Source organism: Eretmochelys imbricata, chromosome 10 (assembly GCF_965152235.1).
Source record: "Eretmochelys imbricata isolate rEreImb1 chromosome 10, rEreImb1.hap1, whole genome shotgun sequence".
Lineage (NCBI taxonomy): Eukaryota > Metazoa > Chordata > Testudines > Cheloniidae > Eretmochelys > Eretmochelys imbricata.
The window spans coordinates 84875376-84896990 of record NC_135581.1 but is presented as its reverse complement, the minus strand read 5'-3'; the positions used below and the strand labels follow the sequence as shown (position 1 = coordinate 84896990).

At 47.3% G+C, this 21615-nt stretch overlaps 1 protein-coding gene across 4 annotated transcripts in view; it reads right to left on the bottom strand.

Annotated features, from left to right (window-relative positions):
- The window catches only part of PPIP5K1 (diphosphoinositol pentakisphosphate kinase 1), a 183494-nt gene that overhangs the window by 66422 nt on the left and 95457 nt on the right, over window positions 1-21615 (bottom strand). For 2 of the 4 annotated variants that reach the window (XM_077829275.1, XM_077829272.1), the window contains exons 27-28: window positions 19949-20011; window positions 15100-15279 (exon numbers count right to left, since the gene is read on the bottom strand). The exons of 1 other annotated variant lie outside the window; for it this stretch is intronic. In XM_077829275.1, coding sequence (XP_077685401.1) covers window positions 15100-15279; window positions 19949-20011 — 243 coding nt within the window. The remainder of the gene's footprint in view (window positions 1-15099; window positions 15280-19948; window positions 20012-21615) is intronic. One more of the 4 variants, XM_077829273.1, reaches the window with a different exon arrangement.

The following is a 21615-nucleotide window of genomic DNA, read 5'->3' as shown; positions in this document are numbered from 1 at the left end:
CCTCATCCCCCTGGTCCGGTGGTCTATAGTAGACGCCCACCACGACATCACCCTTATTGCTCACACTTCTAAACATAATCCAGAGACTCTCAGGTTTTTCTGCAGTTTCGTACCGGAGCTCTGAGCAGTCATACTGCTCCCTTACATACAGTGCAACTCCCCCACCTTTTCTGCCCTGCCTGTCCTTCCTGAACAGCTTATATCCATCCATGACAGTACTCCAGTCATGTGAGTTATCCCACTAAGTCTCTGTTATTCCAATCACACCATAATTCCTTGACTTTGCGAGGACTTCCAGTTCTCCCTGCTTGTTTCCCAGGCTTCGTGCATTTGTGTAAATTACCAGCTAGAGAGCGGGGGGAGCTTTTTGTAGTGATAATCAAGGTGGGCCATTTCCAGCAGTTGACGAGAACGTCTGAGGAACAGTGGGGGGTGGAGGGGTGGAATAAACATGGGGAAATAGTTTTACTTTGTGTAATGACCCATCCACTCCCAGTCTCTATTCAAGCCTAAGTTAATTGTATCCAGTTTGCAAATTAATGCTAATTCAGCAGTCTCTCATTGGAGTCTGTTTTTGAAGTTTTTTTTGTTGAAGTATTAACACTTTTAGGTCTGTAATCGCGTGACCAGAGAGATTGAAGTGTTCTCCGACTCGTTTTTGAATGTTATAATTCTTGACGTCTGATTTGTGTCCATTTATTCTTTTACGTAGAGACTGTCCAGTTTGACCAATGTACATGGCAGAGGGGCATTGCTGGCACATGATGGCATAGATCACATTGGTAGATATGCAGGTGAACGAGCCTCTGATAGTGTGGCTGATGTGATTAGGCCCTATGATGGTGTCCCCTGAATAGATATGTGGACACAGTTAGCAACGGGTTTTGTTGCAAGGATAGGTTCCTGGGTTAGTGGTTCTGTTGTGTGGTGTGTGGTTGCTGGTGAGTATTTGCTTCAGGCTGGGGGGCTGTCTGTAAGCAAGGACTAGCCTGTCTCCCAAGATCTGGGAGAGTGATGGGTCGTCCTTCAGAATAGGTTGTAGATCCTTGATGATACCATGTTCTCTGTGTATATAAATGTCCCCACTGTATTTTCCACTGTATGCATCCAATAAAGTGAGCTGTAGCTCACGAAAGCTTATGCTCAAATAAATGTTAGTCTCTAAGGTGCCAAAAGTACTCCTTTTCTTTTTGCGAATACGGACTGACACGGCTGCTACTCTGAAACCGTCCGTCCATTTGATAGTTTCTCATAGGCATCATGGCAGAAGTGGATTGTGAAAAGGGATTGAATGGGGAGGGCACGCCTTGCAGGCCAGCTCAGGGAGGGTATTCCATGCATAGCAGCAGCAGATGAAAAGAGAGGGCAGGAGTTCTTATAGATCCCAAGGCCAGAAGGGACCATTGTGACCATCTAGCCTGACCTCCTGCAACTGCCCCCAAATAATCCCTAGATCACAGCTTTTAGAAAACCATGCAGTCTTGATTTAAAAATCGTCAGGGATGGAGAGTTCACCACAACCCTTGGGAAACTGTTCCAGTGGTTAATTACTCTCACCTTTAAAAAAAAAAAATAAAAAAATCACACCTTATCTCCAGTCTGAATTTGTCTAGCTTCCACTTCCAGCCACTGGCTCTTGTTATACCTGTCTTTGCTAGACTCAAGAGCCCACTACTTAATATCTGACCCCATGTAGGTACTTATAGATGGTGATCAAGTCACCCTTTAACTTATCTTAGCCTTCCTTGTCTCCTGTAATTATCTAGTTAGCTTAACAAAGAGAAGTTTATTTGTGGCCTTTACATGAACACAATAGTGTGAGGTCCTAGCTTCCACATACACTGTCCCCAGCCAATGGCTCTCATTGCAGACTGCAAGGAAAGAGGAGTCCCCATGGTCTATGACCACTCTGACCCCACAGCTGAAACTACTATGAGGGAAATTCAATGCCAGGGAGATCGCACCATGATCTCAACAATTTCCATCCCACCATCAACCTCAGCCTGGACCAGTCCACACAAGAGATCCACTTCCTGGACACTATGCTGCTAATAAGCGATGGTCACATAAACACCACCCTAAACCAGAAACCTACTGACCACTATGCCTACCTACATGCCTCCAGCTTTCATCCAGACCACACCACACGATCCATTGTCTACAGCCAAGGTCTACGATACAATCGCATTTGCTCCAACCCCTCAGACAGAGACAAACACCTACAAGATCTCTATCAAGCGTTCTTACAACTACAATACCTACCTGCTGAAGTGAAGAAACAGATTGACAGAGCCAGAAGAGTACCCAGAAGTCACTTACTACAGGACAGGCCCAACAAAGAAAGTAACAGAACGCCACTAGCTGTCACCTTCAGCCCCCAACTAAAATCTCTCCAACGCCTCATCAAGGATCTACAACCTATCCTGAAGGACGACCCATCACTCTCACAGATCTTGGGAGACAGGCTAGTCCTTGCTTACAGACATTGCTGAAGCAAATACTCACCAGCAACCACACACCACACAACAGAACCACTAACCCAGGAACCTATCCTTGCAACAAAGCCCTTTGCCAACTGTGTCCACATATCTATTCAGGGGACACCATCATAGGGCCTAATCACATCAGCCACACTATCAGAGGCTCGTTCACCTGCACATCTACCAATGTAATATATGCCATCATGTGCCAGCAATGCCCCTCTGCCATGTACACTGGTCAAACTGGACAGTCTCTACGTAAAAGAATAAATGGACACAAATCAGACGTCAAGAATTATAACATTCAAAAACCAGTCGGGGAACACTTCAATCTCTTTGGTCACTCGATTACAGACCTAAAAGTGGCAATTCTTCAACAAAAAAACTTCAAAAACAGACTCCAATGAGAGACTGCTGAATTGGCATTAATTTGCAAACTGGATACAATTAACTTAGGCTTGAATAGAGACTGGGAGTGGATGGGTCATTACACAAAGTAAAACTATTTCCCCATGTTTATTCCATCCCTCCACCCCTCACTGTTCCTCAGACGTTCTTGTCAACTGCTGGAAATGGCCCACCTTGATTATCACTACAAAAGGCTCTCCCCCCACCACCCCCGGCTCTCCTGCTGGTAATAGCTCACCTTACCTGATCACTCTCCTTACAGTCTGTATGGTAACACCATTGTTTCATGTTCTCTGTGTATATAAATCTCCCCACTGTATTTTCCACTGCATGCATCCGATGAAGTGAGCTGTAGCTCACGAAAGCTTATGCTCAAATAAATTTGTTAGTCTCTAAGGTGCCACAAGTACTCCTTTTCTTTTTGCTTATGTCGCTTATCTATCTTGGCTCCTCTATGATGCGTAAGTATTACTAAAGATCTTAATTATTATTTGCAGGCAGGAGCGTCTAGAGCCCCAATCAAGAATCAGGGCCCCAAGTGCTAACCTCTTTACAGATACACACATAACAAAGATGGGCCCTGCCCCTGAGCTACAATCTAAGTCAGAGGTGGGCAAACTATGGCCTGCGGGCCACACCCGGCCCGTGGAACTGTCCTACCCGGCCCCTGAACTCCTGGCCGGGGAGGGTAGCACCCGGCCCCTTCCCCGCTTTTCCCCCTCCTCCACAGCCCTGTCACCGGGCAGGCGGCACTCTGGGCAGTGGGGCTGCGCGCTCACGTAGGGCAGCACGTCTGGCTCCAGCCAGGCGGCACAGCTCCAGACATGCTGCTCTGAGCAGCATGGTAAGGTGGCCGGGGCCAGGGGGTTGGATATGGGGCGGGGGTCCCAGGGGGCAGTCGGGTGGCAGGGAGTGGTTGGATAGGGCAGAGGCTGGGGGGGGCAGGGGACGGGGAAACAGGGGGGACTGGATAGGGGGTTGGTGCAGTCAGGGGACAGGGGGTGGGGTCCCGGGAGGGGATGGTCAGGGGACAAGGAGCAGGGGGGGTTGGATGGGTGGGGGGTTCTGAGGGGGGCAGTCAGGGGGCCGGGGCCAGGTGTTTTGGGGGCACAGCCTTCCCTCCCGGTCCTTCATACAGTTTCGCACCCCGATGTGGCCCTTGGGCCAAAAAGTTTGCCCACACCTGATCTAAGTCATAAGTGAGAGATAACAGATGCGGGAGGACACAGTGACCATGAGAGGGTACTTGTCAGCTTCGCACTGCTATCTAACCATTGTTGAGGTTTTTGTAGGCATTGTGGAGAGGAGAGTTTTAAGGCAGGATTTGGGTGGTAGTTTTGTGATACTTGTGCACTAAAAACCCAACTGCACACAGAGAGACCACCAAGCAACCATCAGAGGTACACTTTTCATTCATTGCTAATTCAGGCTGGTTTGGCACCAAGTGACATCACACGGAAGGATGGGTGGACAATGCCCCAAAGCCAACCCCAGCCAAGGAGCGGCACATGTCTGCTGCATATGTCTGCTAAAACTCTTAATGAAGTTTTCATGATAGCAGCTGATGTGAATCCCAAACCCAGTTAATCCTCACTAGAGGAAAAGGATGGTGTGGACACAGCTCACAAATTTTTGTGCAGTGACGGGAAAAGAGAACTCCAGCTGCTGCTGAAATTTTATTATTTGTTTAAATATACAATAAATATTAAGAGAAAACCCTGTAAAAAGCTAGAGGATTATGTAAAACACTAAACAACATGGGTTTGTAAATAACAGATCTAGGGACAATCTCAACAGACCTCAGATGTTGAGCAGACGCCGTTCTGGTTAAACTATTTTGATACAGAACTCCAAGAAAAGTGCATGTACTGCAGAGAGTGGGGGAGGTGACTCAGTACAGAGCACTCTTCCATTTCAGTCGGTACTGCACCTATGTCCCAGAGCAGTGGCAGAGAGCACAGTGCTGCTAGATGAGAAACAAATTTGAGATGCTCACTGCTCAGCCCCGGCCATATGACAACTCGAGTAATTATATCCTAGCTAGGACTATACCTCCTAAAGTTTCACATGGATACTGTATACTTCCATTTCACTCACACATTGTTGTGTACATTGCTGAGCACCATTAAGGCACAGGCAGGCTGGACTGTCACACTGCATGCCAGAAGTAGCTACATTTCACTGGTGGATGAAATGACTGACATATTAAGGAGTCACAGGAGCAGGAAAGGAAGGGACAGAAAAGTTAAGTAACCCCTCCAAGGGCCTTTAAGCATTCCCACTCTGGGGAGATTCATGAGCTGTCCAGACCAGGTGGAAGGTGGGCTGAGGAATTCTCAATTAAATAAAGATTGTAGCATCACTCTCTCCAGCCCAAAATCAGAGGGGGAAAATAGTACTTGGTGAATATGTGGAGTGAACTCCAAGTAATTGCTCTACAATACTCAGCAATACAGAAATGCCTGAAACAGGTCACAGAGAGAGCAGTAGCCCTGACTGAGCAAGTTCTACACCCTGCTGGGATAAGATTTTTGAAACGTCTGGTTGCATATGGCATCCCGTTGCTCTTTACCCACAAGCTTTAACCAGACATCTCCATCTATCCAAATGCTACATCCCTTCCAAAAAAGGACCTTAAACATATAAAATGTCCCCTAAGCAGCATTTATCCTGAAAAGGGAGAAAGCTAGAGATTCCATGAAGTCCAAAAAGGCCTTCACTGTTGTTCTTATTAATTGTACATGGAGGGGGCACTGATTCTGCAATGATGGGCAGCAGGGGCTCACTTCCTCCCCACACCTCTCCAGACCACATGTAGAGATGATGCGGTAACTGTCTGTGGTAGCCGACAGCAAAGCCAGTGAGCCTTCTCCCTGGTGGTAGTAGGCTGAGATAAATGCAGAGAGCATGTAGCCCGGGTGTTCTTCAGTTTCTCTCACACCTTATTCATTTTGGCACTAAAGTGCCCATGTCCTTTAAATAGTAAGCCCTCAGTCATGGATGGTAAAGCCTGAGAAATACAGCCAAGCACAGCTGAGGCTCAAACACATCAGAGTCTCGTAATGGATGGTGTTTTCCTTAAAGTCGCATCTCGTACGATCGAGAGACTGCAGAAGAATTCCAGCTTTAAAAAACTTTTTTTAAAAATAGTTTCTAGCTTTCAGAGCTGCAAAGAAAGGCTGGAAAACATGATGCATGTGCCCGGGAAACACTCAAACCAGAGAACAAAATTAAGAAGTTACAGATTTTGAGTGCTATACCTTCTATTTCCAGGTTTCAAAGAAGGCAAGGAATTCTGTATGTGTAGCCGTATCAGATGCAGGAGAGGGCCTTGTATCAACTTTATACATCCAGAAGTACTAAAGCTTGAACTTCCCTGAGGTGTAGCAGTGTTGTGTTCCCACTGCCACGGTTCTTTGGTAATACTGATAGAGATGATTTTCCAGAAGGTTCAGAAGGTGTGAGGTGCCAAGGCATCATCCCCATTGCACCAATTTAACTAAACTGGCTTCTGAAATATAAATCAGTCAGTCAGAGTGGCTAACGCTGAGTGAGCTTAACTCGGTTTGTGGCCAGGCCTGGAAACATGCAAAAGCCCTTGAAGAAGAACAACTCCTTTCTGCATAAAGTTTCTTCTGTGTCGTCTTTCCCCAATGATTTAAGTTTGAAGTTAATTAGAGGACAGTTTGGAACGGTCTTTAAAAGAGTCGTATATTTTCACCTTTTGAACCTTGTTCTAACATTTGCTTTGACCACTGAAATCAGACACAACCTACTGTCAAAATTTCAAACTTTTTTTTATATTTAAATCTTTAATAAGAACTCACACAGATGATGACTGTCATGACATTTGACAGCAGAAGTTTTTAAAGTCACTAAAGGCATTATCCCTGTCACAACTTCCATAAGAACTCTGTTTCATCTATGCCAATATTTTATTTTGTTAAAAAGTAAGTTTTTAGTCAAGATTTGGATACTTCAGTTTTTGGATTGGAATCTTCTGATTTCTCCTGTCGATTTTTTTTCTTCTTGGCTCTAACTACAATGTTCTAATTAAGTGGGTTTTAAATCACTAGCTTTCTCTTTACAACTCAAAACTATAACACTGAACTATTTTAGTTTTTAATTTCCTTAGCATTAGACACATACCTCTCTTGTGCTTTAACAATAAACATGCTCCATGACCCCTCAAAACATCCAGCTACAATGGTTGGGATATCAGGGGACAAAGCTTGGGTTCTTGTTTGAGCTCTAGTAGACACAGGAAAGAGATCGGCGAGATCTCCAGCAGGGACAGCTCTCTGCTCTGGCTTCAGAGCAGCCTGGTTTGTCCAACCCCCTCTTCCCTTGAAGCAATCTTGCCTCTTTTTAGTCTTTGTTTCTAGGAGACCAAGGATAATTCTAATCACATTGGTACAGCAACAGCCATCTCATCTCTTGATGGATGACAAGGGCCATATTGAGAAAAACCAAATTGTTTTGCAGAAATTCCCCTCCTTCCGTATCTTCAGAACCTGGGGTCTGTTTCTTCACAGTGTGAAAAGCCAACCTTTCTGCACCTGTCCCCCTTTCTTCTTCAATTCAGAAAGGACAAGCGGATTGACGCAACACAATACACACGGTTCAGCAAACCACATACACCAGCAGGTTTTATAGTGTAAGAATATCTGGGCTGGCCAGCACCAGATGGATAATTTCCTTTCACACAAAAGGATATCCCCTCCTACCCACTTTAAACCAGCCAGAGGCACTACCCCCAAGATTTCCACACTCCTGAAGACGAGAAACACATAGAAGAACAGGAAGCTATCACACCATTTAGATCTGATGCTGAAATTCCCTGCCCACTCCCTTACAAGCAGGGACCAATTCCCATAAATGAAACAGATGCCATGCAATGCAGACACACAAGCAGCTCTCCAGTCCTACATTAATCCAGCCTCTCTGAAAAGCAGTGCACCTCCCTCAAGCAGCTCACTTTCCATGCATTTCCAAAGGAGAGGTTACTTACCTTGTACAGTAACTGGAGTTCGAGATATCTGTTTCTCTGTGAGTGCTCTATTCTAGCATGTGTGCACACCTGTGCACCCTCGATCAGAGGGTTTTTTTGTGGTCAGCAGTGTCTGTGGGTCCAAGCCTATGCCCTAGACACCCTCATGCTCTAATATGAGGGCATATAGGGGGGCAAATTTGCTACCACTCCAGTTCCTTTTCAATGACAAAAGTTCACCAAGAGACTCCGAGGCAGATGGGTAATGGAGCACCAAATAGGGATACACATCTTGAAGCACTCCAGTTACTGTACAAGGTAAGTAACCTCTCCTTCAAGCAGAGTCCCTAGGGGTACTCCTGAGCAACATCTTCAACATGGAGAAGGGTGCTGAGGAGGTGGATTCAGTCAAGATCATACAACAGGGTCACCGAAAGCCGCATCAGCTATGGGAACAGTGACAAGAGCATAGTGCTGGGAGAGCACGTGTATCAAAGGCCAGGTAGCTGCTCTGCTGGGATAGGTATGTTTCTCAGCAGGGCAACAGAGGTAGATTGAGCCCTGCTGGAGTGAGCCATAACTCTCGAAGGGGAGCAAACTGCTTAATCTTCGTTGAAGGTTAAGGTGCAGCCTGCAACCCATTTGGACAGCAAGTGAAAATCCCTCGTCCTTTCATGCATTCTGCAATTGAGATAAGAAGTCTCAGTGTAGCCCCTAAAGGACCCAGTCCCGTCTTGAAAAAGGCAAGACCTTTTCTTACACCCCAGCATACAAAGGCTTGGGATAAAATCACCAGTAGGTGAATCTGTTGGTTGATGTGGAATTCTGAGGCTACGTTAGGAAGGAAGCGAGGGTGTGGACATAGTATCACCCTGGCACAACTGAACACCATGCACAGCGGGTCAGCCATCAAGGCTCCACGCTCCCCTATCCTCCTGGCCAAGGTGATGGTTATAAGGAATGAGGTTTTAAGAGGATGGAAGAGGGAACAGTTTGCCATAGGTTCAAATGGGGATTTCCTCAACGCACTGAGGACTAGGTTGAGGTCCCATGGTGGAGCTGGTTCTTTAACTGGAGGGAATAGGTTGAAGAGGCCTTTGAGAAACCTCATCATGATTGGGTGGGTGAAGATTGAAAGTCCCTCAGTGGGGGAGCGAAAGGCTGCAACAGCAGCTAGGTGAACTCCAATTGAACGCCAAGATAATCCTGTAGTTTTTAAATTGAAGAGGTAATTGAGAACGTGTGTTAGACGGGAGTCAAGAGGAAATAGAGATTGGTGACTGCACTAACTCTAGAAGCATTTCCACTTCTGCAGGTAAGTTTTTCTCATTATAGGTTTTTTACTGTGAAGCAGCACTGTTTGCACCTCTGGGGAGCAAAATAATTCTATACCAGAGAGCCATCTGGTAGCCACTCCTGGAGGTGAAGTGCTGAGAGGTTCAGGGGGTGACAGAGCCCAACTCTTGGGTGAGAAGATTCACTGTCAGGGGAAGGTGGAGATGCAGTCAGAGGTATTCAAACCAGCTCTCGGAACCATACCTCTCTCAGCTATGGCGGAGCTATGAAAATGGCTACTAATTTTTATTGTTTCAATTTGTTCAGACCCTTGAGCAATAGGGGAGTCAGAAGGATGAGCACACAGCACTATGTGAGGCCAAGGAATAATTAGGGCACCTCCCATTGAGTTGTAGCTGTGCCCTTCCCTCAGGCAGAACTGCCTGCACTTTTCATTGGATAGAGCTGCAAGGAGCTCGGTTTGTGGATGGCCCCAGGTAAGAGATTTCTTGGAATACCTCATTGTTCAGTTCCCACTCGCGTTCGACGCTGAAATGTCTACTGCGTTCAGTAGTCCTGGTAGATAAACCACTGTTACGCACCAGATTCACAGTTTTATGGATTCGGTGCATAAGGATCAGGATCTTGCTCCTCCTTGCCGATCAATATAATACATTAGTGCTGGACCACAGAGAAGCATGCTTATTGACAGGCCCCTGATGTGTGGAAGGAAGTGCTGGCGAACATAATGAACCACTCAGAGCTCTAATACATTGATATGGAGGATTGCCTCGAGGGGACCACTTGCCCTGGCTATGAGGGTTTTGAAAGCGTGCACCCCCTCCTATCAGAGAGGCATCTGTAGTGATGATTCTTGGGGAGAGGGCTGTAAGAACTGAACCCCTATGCACACATTCTGCAGATCCTTCCACCAATTTAGAGACTAGCCATCCCTCCAGGGTACGGGCACTGGCTTGCATAGGCGGTGTTTGTTGCGGATGTAAATGGTTCTGAGCCAGGCCTGAAGACACCAGGAGCATAGTCTTGCCAAGGATATCACAAATGTACAGGCTGCCATATGGCCCAGATGTTGTACATAAGCTTTTGCTGGCTCTGTTGTATTGTCAAGACAAGGCTGGACAGTGTCAAATCTGTCCCTGGGCAAGTATGTTCCAGCAGTGGAGGAGTCCAGAGTAGCTCCCACAAAGTCTATTCATGGGGTGGGTGTCAGAGTGAAGTGGAGGACCAGTGACTGGAACAGAGATAAGGCCTTGCTGGTTGCAGTCTGCTTCGAGGAATGACTGACCTTTCAGGAGCCAATCATCCACAAAGAGAAAAAAAAGATTATTCCCATCTGATGAAGAAGGGCTGTGGTGGTCAACACAACTTTGATAAGACCCTTGGAGCAGTGGAAAGGCCAAAAAGGTAGGACATGACACTGCTAGTGGTCTCTGCCCATCCTAAAGCGTAGGAAATGCCTGTGTGAAGGATGTATAGCTATATAGAAATAAGCATCTTGGAGACTTAGGGAGACAAACCAAATACAAAACCTGACTCCAGAGAGGAATCATCACTACTAAGGTTATCATTCTGAACTGCTGAGCATAGACAAAGGTGTTTAGTGTCCTTGGGTCCAGAACCGGTCTCCATCCCCCATTTTTCCTTGGGACCAGGAAGTACCTGAAATAAAATCCTTTCCAGACAAAGACCAGTGGGACAGGTTCAACTGCCTCCAGTGTTAGGAGGATTGTATCTCCTGCCTCAAGAGACTCCCATCAGAGGAGTCCCTGAAGAAGGAGGGAGTGTGGCTGGATGGAGTAACCTGTAGATATCACTTGTAGGATCCATCTGTCTGAGGTGATGGGCTCCCAGGAAGGAAGGAAATGGGTGAGACGGTCCCCATAGGGGAGGAGGTGGGATAGATGCAGTGTAAAATCTGGAGCAGGAGAGAGAGTTCATGACCCAAGACCACCAGGTCAAAATGGTCGTTTTGAAGATGTTGCCAATTGGGAGGTCACAATAGAGGACTGTCCTCTCAGAAAACCTGAGCTTCTTCCTTGGGGGCTCAGCAGTTCTTGTGGGCTGGCAGTGGACTGGGTTTGACCACTGAGCCACCTGCAACCTACTGTACTTTCTCTTTGTCATAGGTGTATAGACGCCCAGAGATTGTAGCATGGCCTAAAGTCCTTAGAGTGAACGGACCCATCCACGGCATCACTGAACAACATGGGTCCCTCAAAGGGAAGGTTTGAGGGTATTTTGTACCTCCCAACACAGACCAGAGGACTGCAGCCACAAAGCTCTGCACATGACTATTGCGGTAGCCAGGGAATGAGCAACTGCGTCAGTGGGTTCTAGTGAGGCTGTTACAAGGGCTTGAAGTTGTTCCCTCTGATCCTGTAGCAAGTGGTCAACAAAAGGATGAAAATTGGGAAGAACTCATGAAATTGTGTTTTGGTATCAGGGCTTGGTAACTGACTGCTCTGAACTGCAGTGTGGCTGAAGGGTAGCTTTTTCATACCCAGAAGGTCCAGTCTTTTTTGTTCTTTATCAGACAAAGTAGAATGGAACAGATGTCTGTTCCATTTGTTGACTGCTGCCACGACCAGGGAGTTGAGTGTAGGATGGAAAAGAAATATTCTGATCCTTCGGGAGGGAGGTAGCACTTTTTGTCTGTCGGCTTTTATGTAGGCAGTATAGTAGCTGGGATTTGCCACACAGAATGTGCAGGGGCCAGTGGAGCAGCATTAATGGGAAAGGCAATTTTGCCCCGAGGAAATGCGTGAAGGATGTCCATCAAGGAGTGTTTGAGGTTCCTGTATCTCCTCCAATGGAATATATAGGGTCTACACTACATGCTTCATAAGATCCTGAAATTCCTGAAACGTCAGTATAAGATGGTGAGGGGGGCATGAGCCTTGTCTGGGGAGCAGAAGGATGTATGGGAAGGCAAAGATTCTTCTTCCATAGGTTGCTCTTGCTTCCCTGTAAGATCCTGCTGTGTGGAAGGATCCAAGCTAGCTGCTGCTCTTGATGTGCCCTCCTACGAGATGGGACCTGTAGAACTGGTCACCAAAAGGGGCTCCAGTGCTCCAATAAGCCTACTGTGGTGGCTGTAAGGGACAGGATCCCACTGTTGTCCTTGCCAGGGTTCAGAGATATCGCCTGGATAGGAATTTCATGATCAGGAGGTTCTCTGAGTGAAGGAGGTTGAAAAGAGGAATGCTTTATGACACTTCAAAATTAGATGTGTCATTTTCTGTTTCAATTGGAGGGGCAAATGGTGTCGGTACTGGTGGTTGAGTCAGTACCAGGGCCCAAAAAGGGGCCTGTAATTGCATCAATACTGGAAGCTGTTGATATGAAGGTACCAAACAGTGTCAAGTCAGTAACTGAGAGAAGTGTGTCTGTGTACCCTCAAGGGAGGACTGGAGGCTGTGATGGCACTGGAGGATGAGACATGGTTGAAGACAGTAGTGGAGGAAATGCAGACTCCAGCAGATGAGGCCGTACACCAGTGGGGAGTGTCTTTCAGTACCCCTCAGCAGAGGTGACTCAGGGTACTCCAGGATCCAAAGGTCCACATGGATCAAAAGATTGGATGGTACTGGGGACCCGAGGTAGGAAACATTGGGAGTCAGACTATCTGGTGGTGTCAATAGCCACCGGTGAGGTGCTCTGCTCTGGTTCAATAACAGTTGGCTGCGTGCATGTTCCCTCTGTTTGCTGACCCAGCTCTGCACAGATAGCCGACACAGCAGACCCCGAGAGAACCCCCAAAGACCACGGACTCTAGTAAGGTACGAAGGCACCTGGCCAGGTTTATTGTCAAACAAAGCACAGTAATAGTTTCCTATAGACAATGGACACAGCTCAGTCAGTGGCAGGACACTCTGCCCCCCAGGCTGGACAAAGATATGCGCTCCCAGACCTATTTTTATACAGTTGCAGGACAGATTACTCACCCCTACTGACGTATTGAGGTACAGCCCCTTGACTCATTAGGGTGCTGTCTCCCCCTTTGATCATGTTGGTTCAAACAAACAGATCTGTCCATCATGCTGTCCTTTTGACCCTGTCTTTGGGATGCACCTGGCTGTTCCTTGTTATCTCTGTGAAGTGTCCTTGTACCGGGATGTCCAGGTGCCATCTTGGCACACGTTCCTCTTGTTACCACTTATATCATTAGCGCGTGCTTTCTAGGAGTCCTTTTCTTGCCAAGTTCTGCAATTAGGGCCTGCCTCTGGCTCACAGCCCAGCTTTGCTTAGCAATGCCTGGAAGTACTTTGGTTCAGGCTTTAGGTCTCAGACCAGGCCTCTGATACAAAGGTTTATGTTTCAGGGCCTCTTACTACATCTGTTGTTACTGAGATGGTACTAAAGTACAGTCAGCACATCCTTTATGTCTGACTGCCAGAGGCAGTACAGACAATGATTTTGGCTTAGCTCTGGAGTGCTTACATCTTGGAGGCACGGAGTCCAGTGGCAATGTAAGTACCCCTTCAGGTAATTTACCAGACGGTTTCTTGATATGCAGCATAGTGACCTTAGCGAGTGCTGTGATCTCAGTTCCAAAGGGGATGGAAGCCTCAGAGGTACCTGTAATGGGGGACAACATCTCCTGAGACCCAGACTGAGAGGTTGACTTTCCCTTTCTCTTCTCCTATTCTGGGAAAGGCGGCGTTCTCTTCTTCAATGGTTTAGATAGTTCTGAAGGGCTCCCAGGTCTTTGCTTACTGTCATAGAAGAGATGGGTCACTGGAGCTCTCTGAGCATCTGACATATAGGGGGATGACTCAGATCCTGTGGGTCTCAGCAAATGCTCCATTAACAGGAGTTTGAGCCTGTTCTCTCAATTTCTTAGATCTACTCTTAAACCCTGAGCAGATTGGACATTTGGAAGGAACGTGAGACTCCCTGAGGCAGCTTAAATGTCCACTGTTGTGAGGGAAAGATTTATGGCATGTCTGGCAGGTTTGAAGCCCAAGGGCCTGGGCATAACCCACACTTGAGCCCATGGATCAAAGGCCTGAACTGGGCAAAAAAGAGGAAGGGAGGGGAACCTATTAAAAAGCACAAATTGTGCTAAACTAAAATAAAGAAAAAAATACTAAGAAAAAGAAAATTTTCACAAGAGGCGTAGCCAGCCTTGACGCCAGCTAGCAAACACCGTGATGCTCGGTTTCAAACTGCAAGCGACTGAGAAGGAACCGGGAATGGCAGCGGGTCCACCCCTCCCTATACGCCCTCGTAGTGGAGCATGAGGGTGCCTAAGGCTCTGGCACAAACTCACAGACACAGCTGACAAAATGTCTCCAATCCAGAGTGCACAGCCGCACGCACATCCTGACACTGAGCACCCATAGGCGCACTACTCGAAAAAGCAACAGGTTTATCTCATGGGTTTCAGGCTGCTCGGTCATTCTTATGCTACGTCTCCTGATTCTCCATCCTGCTCCATACAGCAGTCATCCATCTCACCTCCTTTATTAAACTGAAGGGACATGGGGATTACACTTCTCTGGGGATTGGGCATGGGGAGAAAGAGTGTTATATCAGCAGTCCATCAAGCTGCTGGAGCAGTGTCTCAGACAGATGAAAGCACCCCAATCCACATTGGCCATGGCTCCACAAGAGAAGCACAAGTACCCACTCTGACTAGAGGAAGGGGGCACTGTGCAATTGCCAAGGACAAAGAGCACAAAGTTAACAGCTACACAGAAGTTATTAGCCCTATACGGAAAGTACCTTCCTCAGGCTCCAAAACTGCCCTGATGCAACCACCCACATGCCTCACTGCAGCACCAACCCGAGGCTCTCAGAGAGGCAGAGAGGGAAATGCTTTCCCTAGTTTAGAAAGCACAGCATACATTGCATTCTCAAGCAGACAGCAGCCCCCGCTCAGCTACAAGAGCGTGGGCTTAAGGCAGCTGCAGCGTGCAGTACCGTAGAGGCACTCCAAGTCATCCTGGCCTGAGATCAGCCAGCTCCTGAAGAGACGCAGGTGGTAGGAACACTGATGTAGGTGGTGGGCCAGAGTGGCATCCAAGGAGATATTCCGTCTCATGGCATAGTCAGAGGAAAAACGGCACAGCAGCTGGGCAACACGGTGGTGTTCAAGCACATCTACAGAAGAAGGGAACCACAGAAGGCGAGAGAGAGAGAGAGAGAGAGGGTAGCTGAGAAATGAGAAAATGGAGACAGGTGGGGAAAAGGCCATGTGCTGAACCCCCAGCCCCAAAGAGTAGGAAGAGCACTCTCCTCACCACCCAATACGCTGAACCTTCAGCCCCCAGGGTACAATCCCATTGAAGAGCTCGTTTACATTTAGGTTGTTACTTTCCAAGATTTTAGTTTTTTTAAAATGAACAAACCCCAGGAAAATGTGAAATGTGAAAAACACATTTTAGCCTGTGTGTAATTAAGATCCAGGCTGGGCTACAAAACAAGAAAGGTAGCCCCAGGCCTGGCCCTTCTCCCACTGAACCAAGAAATCCAGATACAGCCTTTGGTGCCAGAATCCTGAGCACTGTGTATGGGGAAGAAAAATGTATGGCTTGGAGAGCATAGCAAGGGTGGAAAATAGCCAGCAGGGAGGCTGAGAAATTAGCTGAGAACAGATCACCTGGAGGTTCTGAAAATGCAGAGGGGCACAAGTTATTTACAGCCCCCATAAGAACATAAGAATGGCCATACTGGGTCAAACCAAAGGTCCAACCACCCAGTATCCTGTCTGCCGACAGTGGCCAATGCCAGGTGCCCCAGAGGGGGTGAACCTAATAGGTAATGATCAAGTGATCTCCACCCTCTGACAAACAGGGGCTAGGGACACCATTCCTTACCCATCCTGGCTAATACCCATTAATGGACTTAACCACCATGAATTTATCCAGTTCTCTTTTAAATGCTGTAATAGTCCTAGCCTTCACAAACTCCTCAGGCAAGGAGTTCCACAGGTTGACTCTGTGCTGAATGAAGAAGAACTTCCTTTTATTTGTTTTAAACTTGCAACCCATTAATTTAATTTGGTGGCCCCTAGTTCTTATATTATGGGAACAAGTAAATAACTTTTCCTTATTCACTTTCTTCATACCACTCATGATTTTATAGACCTCTATCATATCCCCCCTTAGTCTCCTCTTTTCCAAGCTGAAAAGTCCTAGCCTCTTTAATCTCTCCTCATATGGGACCCGTTCCAAACCCCTAATCATTTTAGTTGCCCTTTTCTAATGCCAGTATATCTTTTTTGAGATGAGGGGACCACATCTGTACACAGTATTCAAGATGTGGGTGTACCATGGATTTATATAAGGGCAATAAGATATTCTCTGTCTTATTCTCTATCCCTTTTTTAATGATTCCTAACCTCCCGTTTGCTTTTTTGACTGCCGCTGCACACTGCGTGGACGTCTTCAGAGAACTATCCACGATGACTCCAAGATCTTTCTCCAAGACTATGAGTGCCAAGAAACACTGGGAAACGTATCAGCCCCACTCCATAGAATTGTACTGTCATCCTCAAGGCAGTGTGGAAAGACGACCAAATTCCTTCCCACACTGTGGGATTCATGATATTGGTACCCAGTTCCTCCTGGAGTCACAGATTTTAAGGTCAGAATGGTCTATTATGATTATCTAGTCCAGCCTCTGGCCCAGGGCAGATAATTTCACCCAGTGGTTCCTGCATCAAGCCCATCGCTTGCGGTCGAGCTACAGCAGATCTTTTCAATTGAGACTTCCAGTCTGGATTTAGACAGGGAATGCATCGTGTCCCTAGGTAAGTTGTTCCAGTGGTTAATTACCCTCACTGTTAAAAATGTGCACTTGATTTCTAGTCTGCAATTAACAATCATAGAACTGGAAGGGACCTCAAGAGGTCATCTAGTCATATAATATCAGGGTTGGAAGGGACCTCAGGAGGTCATCTAGTCCAACCCCCTGCTCAAAGCAGGGCCAATCCCCAACTAAATCATCCCAGCCAAGGCTTTGTCAAGCCTGACCTTAAAAACTCCTAAGGAAGGAGATTCCACCACCTCCCTAGGTAACGCATTCCAGTCCAGTCCCCCGCACTCAAGGCAGGACTAAGTATTATCTAGACCATCCCTGACAGGTGTTTGTCCAACCTGCTCTTAAAAATCCCCAATGATGGAGATTCCACTACCTCCCCAGGCCATTTATTCCAGTGCTTAACCACTTTGGCAGTTAGGAAGTTTTTCCTAATGTCCAACCCTAACCCTTGCTGCAATTTAAGCCCACTGATTGCTTAATTATTTGCTCCATTATCTTTCCAGATACAGAAGTTAAGATGACTGGTCTGTAATTCCCTGGGTTGTCCTTATTTCCCTTTTTAAGGATGGGTACTATATTTGCCCTTTTCCTGTCTTCTGGAATCTCTCCCTTCTTCCATGACTTCTCAAAGATAATCGCTAATGGCTCAGATATCTCCTCAGTCAGCTCCTTGAATATTCTAGGATGCATTTCATCAGGCCCTGGTGATTTGAAGACATCTAACTTGTCTAAGTAATTTTTGACCTGTTCTTTTCCAATTTTAGACTCTGATCCTATTTTATTTTCACTGGCATTCACTATTTTAGACATCCCATTGCCACCAACGTTCTTGGTGAAAACCGAAACAAAGAAGTCATTAAGCACCTCTGCCATTTCCACATTTTCTGCTATTGTCTTTCCCCCCTCATTGAGTAACGGGCCTACTCTGTCCTTAGTTTTCCTCTGCTTCTAATGTATTTGTAAAAAGTTTTTTAAAAATTTGTCTGGCTCCACCTCCCAGCCATTGGATCTCATGTTGTTTCTGTCTGACGGATTAAAGAGCCCTATGCTCTGTGTACTTTTTTCCCCAACACACACACTGCGGGTGCCCTATTTCCCTCTGTAATGTCTCTATGGGCATCAGGCTGCTGTTATAGTGGGGGGTGGCCTACGGAAGGCTGCTCCATAAAGGAAGAGCTTGGCTTCCACATGCCACATGTGCTTACCAAACTATTTTCAGAAAGATACTGGAATGAGCCATGCAGCTGCTCCCTTTGCACAGAATGAGATCAAGTCCACCTGGTAATTTCTCCCACGGTCTGACCTGCTTGGAGACTCAGTATGTCTACGCACCAGAAGCTGTACACAGGCTAAGCTACCTGAGCTAGCATGAATCCCACTAGTGTGGGTAACAGCAGCAGCGAAGACGCATAGCGCAGCATTCAAAGTGCACTGGTTTGCCGAGCATTACTCAGAGTCTGTGTCAGGCTTGAACTATCCATGCTGAAGCCCACACTGCCCTGTCTTCCCTGTTCTTGTAACCTGAACCAGCGCAAATCCAGCCAGTGCAGGCAGGCTAGCCCATGCAGACCTTTGGCTGTGCAGACATACCCTTCAGAAACTAGCCAGACCCTAGCTTTGTGCTTTATGATGGTTCTTTTCTGTTCTTAGACTCATCTTCTAGATCACAGAGCGTTTACTGAGCACCAGCATTCAGGTTGAGAAGAGACAAGTACTTCTACTTATGACTCTTAATAACCTGCTCCAGTCCCAGCCACTCCCTATCCATGAGGAATGGGTAGGAATGTTAGCTGTAAAACAAAATTTTTCTGAACATTTCTGTTCAAGGCTTAGAGAGCAAATACTTATGAGCCATTTGACAGACCAGGAGAACCAACATCAGGTTAGGAGCTACACAGAGCAGGGGAGTTGGAGCACACAAGGAGCACAGCCGCTCTTCCCCTATTCCTTGCTGTTAGGGTGGGGAGAGCAAAGCAGACTGTACTGCAGCTGCCCTCCCTCCTGGCTAAGAAGAGGGGAACAAATATGGAGCCCAGTCTCTGAGTTTCGTGGGTTCAGTGGGGAAGATTTCCCACAGCAAGGGAGAAAGGCGCTGCCCTTTTGAATGTCAATGAACATTCCACAACCTTCCTTTGCGACCATATTTGTTTGTGTGATTAAAAGTGAATTCTCCAATGACATGATGCTTGGGGGGAGGGTGCATGTGAAAAGGTGAGACCAGCCCTACCAATGCCATCATGTTGGGTGGGGGATGAAGAGAGATTGGGGTGCGGGGGGGGGGGGGAACATGAGAGGGACTAGCATTGCAAGCGACACTGTGCAGGTGGGAAACCAGGAGAGAATCAGAGCTACCAAGGCCACTGTGCTGAGGGGCAGCTTGGCTAGAGGAAATGCTAGGGATCCTTGCTGTTTTATCCTCTCTCACCTCAGTAGATTGCATTTTCCACGGCCACCAGCTGGAGGCTGCCTTTGCCTCACTTATTAACGCCATCTAACCCCAGAGCTGCCCTCGCTCTTCCTCCGCTGCCATGCACAGCAGACTAGAGAGCCAGTCATTGCCTCTCTCAGGATACAGACTGTCAAGGCAGATTGTGCTCCAAGGTTTGCACGGCTATGCCTCCCACACCATCAGTGAGATGGAGAGAGTGAGCATGGAGGAGACGCTGACGCCAGTACAGAATTTGAGGCTGCTAAAGGATCCAATTCTTGTTTGCTCACATTTGGTTGGTCAGTCGGGGTGCAAACACCTCTGGAATAAACAGGCTGCCAGGATTCTAACAGCCTGCCCAGGCCTGGGCCCCTCACAGACAGTAACACAAAGTGAGCAGGTTAGTCACAATGAGACAACTGGGAAAACGGTGGAACAGTTGGACACCAGATACACAGACGCGCAGAGGAACATGAGAAGGCTGAAGGGAGGGGTACACAGAATGACGTGCAGAGAGAACAGAACGTGAGGATGAGGTTAGAAGCATGAGGAAACGTCAAATCAAGGAAGCAAACGTACCATTAGTCGGATGCTTTGCAAACGACACAGAAAATCGTTTTACGGCTGGCATAGACAAGAGCTCTGAGGAAATAAAAACAGATCATCTCAGTTAATAGCCTGCTTCTAAGGAGCCCTGAGACTTTGCATGCTTACAACTATCCCTGCCTGATAGACCCCTCACACTTATCCATCTGCCTGACCCCCAGACACCCGCTCCCACTTGACACTTCTCTTGACACTCCTTACATCTGCAGCACCTGACAGAGTCCTCCAGGTCCCTCTTTACACCTGCTCTCTGCCTCCCTTGCACTTATGCGCACTAACAGTCTCCCTTCCTGATACCCTGCAATGTTCTCACACTTCTTCAGCCCCATTCTTATACACGGGAGGGACTCCCTGCCTTCCTACCTTATTTCGCCTAGAGATACTCTCTGCTCTCTGAGTTGTGCATGGACTGGTCCTACTAGAGATAGCTGGGGGAAGAGATAGGGCTCTTCTGCACAGGTGACCAGGACATTCTCAGAGTCAGTATAGCACAAAGCCACACAACAGAATGCAGCAGTACAATATAGGCCAAGCCACTCAGAACTTATTGGGGAGAAGTGAAGTGCCTAAGACTGCTCTCCCCTTGCAGGAACAGAAGATTCAAAGTAAAGGACACTGTAGCCTCAGTGTGTCCTCTCCGGAATCTGTGCTAAGCAGAGAGCTTTATGACTTAAAAAGGAAAGTCAAATTTACAACTGAACAGACTAAGCGGGTGCCCCCAGACCTCGTCCCATGAGGCATTCCCAGATACAGGCCAGGTATAGCCCCTCAAGCACAGCTGGGCTTCAGCTGGGCCCCACAAGGATCCCTTTGGGCATGGGCCAGGCCAGGTTCCTGGCCACAGAGGCAGCAAAGCTGTCTCACACGAGTTATGTAGCTGGGGAGGGAGGGACTGAAAACAGATGGTGCATAAAAGGGCTCGGCTTTCATGGTACAATTTTGTTATTTCCATAATCTACCAGAGAAGTCTGCAGTGAGGCATGGGGAATATTGCAGGTAGCTCCTCAGGGCACGTGGGAAGGGACAGGCCAGCACAAACCGAAGAGAAAAAGGCTGACTGGATTCATAGCTTGGTGGAACAGAGCCCAGCTGGCCAGACTTCCACCACGGCGTGCGAATTAAAAAGGTTTTCATTTCTCAGAGTGTCTCTTTCATGCTTCCTTTTCACCAGAGCCATAAGAGCTACACACAACCTTGCCCTTCCACAAGTGCTCTAATTCAGTTGGCATCAATGCCATCTCATCCTTGTGTCTGGATCATGCTGCTGGCTATGTTTATGGAAATACTGCTGACTTACCCCCACAATTAATTTTATTCAAGGGCTCATGGGCGTTTCTATATTTCCCTTGCTGTCTGGATGGCCCTGGAAACTGAATTGCTCTGTTTATTCCTGGGTAGGTGCAGCATAGGTAGAAGCAGGACAAGATTCCCATCCACATGCACTCAAATTGGAGAGTTTCTCAGCCTTGACCCTATAAATCAGCTCTAGAGGAGACAGTGACATTCAGTCTCCATAGGCCACTCAACGGCTGGCTATGAGGAACTGGCCTGAGGCCAACCAACTTACTTCACAGAAGGCGATACCACGGATGATTTTCACTCGCTAGTGGATTGCACTCCATCACACCAGTAATGTAGAG